Genomic DNA, 3,818 nt, shown 5'->3' with positions numbered 1-3,818 from the left:
CTGGACCCCTCCCACCCCCACCTCCCCCCATGGACCCTTCCCAACCCCCCCCCCCCCGGTGCACAACGACGTGCCGCTGGACGAACCCATGGCGCCGTGGGGGAGGGGTCAGGCCGCCCCCCGCATGGCTCTGTTCGCTCTCAACCAATCAGAGAACGTAGAGCTTCGTGACGTAAGTCCCTCCCGACCAATAGGAGCCGCGGGGAGGTGGTGGCGCGGTGGAGCCGGTTCGGTTCGGTGAGGCCCATGCGCGCCGCGCTGCGGGTTGCGGGGGCACTGCTCGGTACCGAGCGGCGGAACGCGGCCTGTAGAGCCATGGCCGGGCACAGCTCCGCCTCTACCGCCGGGATCATCGTTATCGGGGATGAGATCCTCAAGGTGAGAGCGGGGCCTGTGGCTGAGGCCTGCAGTCCGGTTAGGCCTGAGGCCTGAGGCCTAGTCGAGGCCTGGTGTCCGGTTAGGCCTGAGGCCTAGTCGAGGCCTGGAGTCGGGGTGGGCCTGAGGCCTGAGGCCTAGTCTGGGCCTGCAGGCGGGTTGGGCCTGAGGCCTACTCTCAGAGCCTATGGCTGAGGCCTGGTCGGGACCTGCAGTTGGGTTAGGCCTGAGGCCTGGGTTCAGGCCTTGGTTCGGGCCTGGGTTCAGGCCTTGGTTCGGGCCTGGGTTCAGGCCTTGGTTCGGGCCTGGGTTCAGGCCTTGGTTCGGGCCTGGGTTCGGGCCTGGGTTCGGGCCTGGGTTCGGGCCTGGGTTCGGGCCTTGGTTCGGGCCTGGGTTCGGGCCTGGGTTCGGGCCTGGGGTTGGGCCTGGGTTCAGGCATGGGGTTGGGCCTGAGTTCAGGCCTGGGGCTGGGCCTGAGTTCAGGCCTGGTGTTAGGACTGGGTTCATGCCTGGGTTTGGGCCTGAGTTTAGGCCTGGGGTTGGGCCTGGGTTCACTGCAGCTGCCCTTCCCCTTAGGGCCACACTCAGGACACCAACTCCTTCTTCATGTGCCGCCGGCTGCGTGCCCTGGGTGTCCATGTTGCCCGTGTCTCCGTGGTGCCCGACGAGGTGGACGCCATCGCTGCTGAAGTGGCCGCCTTCTCCTCCCGCTTCACCTTCGTGCTGACCTCGGGGGGTATCGGCCCCACGCACGACGACGTCACCTTCGAGGCCGTGGCCAAAGCTTTTGGGGAGAAGGTGACCCCACACCCAGAGCTGGTGGCCTTAGTGCATAAGTTCTTTGGTAAGACGGACATTCAGTGCCCTGAGATGAAGCTGGCTCGCATCCCTGAGTCCTCACGCCTCAATTATGGCACGGATAGACTCACAGGCAGTGCCTTCAAGTACCCTTTGGTCAGTGTCCGCAATGTCTACATCTTCCCTGGCATCCCAGCACTGATGGAGCGCGCCCTGGATGGCCTCAGCCATCTCTTCCGCAGTGAGCAGACCTGCTTCCACTCCCGTGCCATCTACGTGGCAGCTGATGAGGTGCAGATTGCTCCTGTGTTGGATCAAGCCAATGTCGGCTTTCGAGGCCGTGTGAGTTTGGGCTCCTACCCGGACTGGGCCAATAATTATTACCGGGTGAAGCTGACGCTGGACTCGGAGTCGGAGCAGCACCTGGAGGAGGCACATTGCTTCCTGATGGAGAAGCTGCCACCGGGTGTGGTGGTGCCATTGGTGACTGACTGCGTCTCGAGGGCGGCCACTGAGGTTTATGCCCTGGCTGAGTCAGGTACAGCAGTTGCAGCCTTCCAGCTGCAGCCGGGGTCCTCACGCTGCTCCTCTGCAGCTCAGACAGACACAGAGGGGCCGAGGCGGTGGCAAGAACAGCCTGGGTGTGGAATTGACACTGAGTTCTCTTTGGGGTTGGCACTCATCCCCTTGCTGGGTAGGGGGATGGTTGTGCCTTAGGGACACACAAGCACTTGGCTTCAGGATGTGGTGCCAGCAATAGCTCTGGGCTGTGTCTGGAGATGAGCCCGCAGGGTGAGGCACTGCAGGAAGGAGCTGAGCCTTGAGGCCAAGCCATGGCAGCGTAGCCTTGGGCAGGCACCAGGCCAGCAGGCACCCGACTGTCCCCTCCCAGCAGGCTCAGCCCTGGGACAGAAGGTGGCAGCAGCACTGCGGACCATTGAGGAGGCTTTGGACCGGTACAACCTGACCCAGATCTGCGTGGGTTTCAACGGGGGCAAGGACTGCACAGCCCTGCTGCACCTCGTCCATGCTGCTGTGGAGAGGTACCTGGCTGTGGGGCAGTGGGTTCCCTTAAGGCTCTGGGGCCCTCTGGTTGCTTTGCCTTGTGTCTCTGGGGGCCATCTGTGACTGGTCTCTCCCCAGGCGGTACCCGGAGAGGCAGGAGAAGCTGAAGGTGCTCTACATCCGCATCGTGTCCCCCTTCCCTGAAATGGAGCAGTTCATCCAGGCTACAGTGAAGAGGTGAGGGGCAGCGAGGGGCAGGCTGCCAGCTGGGCATAAATGGCCCACCCCGATGCCATCTACCTGCCTTGCCTTCCAGGTACAACATCCAGCTGTGCACGGTGGAGGGCTCCATCCGGGAGGCCCTGCTCACCCTGAAGGAGCAGCAGCCACAGCTGGAGGCCGTTCTGATGGGCACACGGCGCACAGACCCCTACTCGTGCACCCTGACCCCCATGTGTATGACAGACCCTGACTGGCCCCAGTACATGAGGGTGAACCCGTTGCTGGTATGCTGCTTCTATTTGGGATGGGGTTGTGAGTGAGCCTGGAGTGAATCTTCATCCTCAGGGGCTTTTCCCCCCAATTCCCCTCTCTTTCCAGTGCCCTGTTGCCCAGCTGTGGGGCACTGTGGAGGTGCCTGGTGCCAGTGGTGGGGGCTCATTCCTGCCCACCCATGGCTTTTGCAGTGTTGAGGGAGGGATGGATGCCCTCCAGGGCCATGGGCAGGGGGCAGTGGGTGCTGGCTGTGCTTCTGTGGGGTGAGGAGCACCCTCTGCATCCACCTGCACAGCAATCCCTGCCCAATTCTTCCCACAGGACTGGACATACAGAGACATCTGGGAGTTCCTGCGTAAGCTCTATGTCCCCTACTGCATCCTCTACGACAAGGGGTGAGTGTTGAAGCAGCCAGATGAAGGGCAGAGCATCGAGTGATGCCCCCCAACCCCTTCCCCAACCACTCTATTCCCTCGCAGCTACACCTCCCTGGGGAGCATGGCCAACACAATGAAGAACCCAGCGCTGCTCTACACTGACTCCCAAGGCCGGGAGAGCTACAGACCCGCTTACGAGCTGGAAAACGAGGAGGATGAACGCACGTCTCGTCGATGAGAGCTGCAACGAGACCAACATCCATCCCTGCTGTTATTGCTACAGGGGACAGAGCTGAATAAACCTGCTGTGCTCATCACCTCGCCCCGCTCCCTTCGTGCTCTGCGGGGCATTGGCAGGAGGAACGAGTGAGGCTGTGCCCAAACAAGTGCCCCCCATACAGTGCCCCCCACCCCCCCTCCCCACATGAGCCTCATTGTGGCGGCTTTTGAATGGAGAATGGAGCAGTTTCCAGCGCTTACCCGGTGCTCCCTGTTTAAATCCCGTTGTCATGCATCTCCTAAGCACCGTGGCCTCCCGGTTACCGAGCACCGTGAATCAGATGGAGCAGGTTATGGCACTACCGGCACCCGGTGATGCGTCCTTAGGGCTGCGCCTCGGCCGCTGGGTGCTGCGGGTGCTCCGGGAATGCGTTTATCTCCTGTTGTGCAGCTGGTGCATCCGGGAGCTGCTGGAATAGGGCACGGCCCCCATCCACATCTAATGTGGGACCCCCGGGGTGAGTGGGGGGGGGCTGCTCATGGTGGTCT

The 3,818-nt window shown here is 62.4% G+C and overlaps 1 protein-coding gene across 2 annotated transcripts in view; it reads left to right on the top strand.

The window, feature by feature from the left end:
• The first annotated feature begins 174 nt into the window (after positions 1–174).
• FLAD1 (flavin adenine dinucleotide synthetase 1) overlaps positions 175–3,818 on the top strand; it is a 5,389-nt gene continuing 1,745 nt past the window's right edge. Inside the window, exons 1-7 of one of the 2 annotated variants that reach the window (XM_015884555.2) lie at positions 179–378; positions 952–1,711; positions 2,069–2,216; positions 2,317–2,415; positions 2,495–2,684; positions 2,995–3,068; positions 3,153–3,787. In XM_015884555.2, the coding sequence (XP_015740041.1) occupies positions 247–378; positions 952–1,711; positions 2,069–2,216; positions 2,317–2,415; positions 2,495–2,684; positions 2,995–3,068; positions 3,153–3,288 (1,539 nt within the window). In that variant the 5' untranslated portion in view covers positions 179–246 and the 3' untranslated portion in view covers positions 3,289–3,787. Of the gene's footprint in view, positions 379–951; positions 1,966–2,068; positions 2,217–2,316; positions 2,416–2,494; positions 2,685–2,994; positions 3,069–3,152; positions 3,788–3,818 lie in introns of those variants that run through there. The other variant, XM_015884556.2, reaches the window with a different exon arrangement.

This window comes from Coturnix japonica, chromosome 25 (genome assembly GCF_001577835.2).
Source record: "Coturnix japonica isolate 7356 chromosome 25, Coturnix japonica 2.1, whole genome shotgun sequence".
Classification (NCBI taxonomy): Eukaryota; Metazoa; Chordata; class Aves; order Galliformes; family Phasianidae; genus Coturnix; species Coturnix japonica.
Note: the sequence above shows the minus strand (reverse complement) of the source record. Positions and strands in the feature narration are given on the sequence as shown.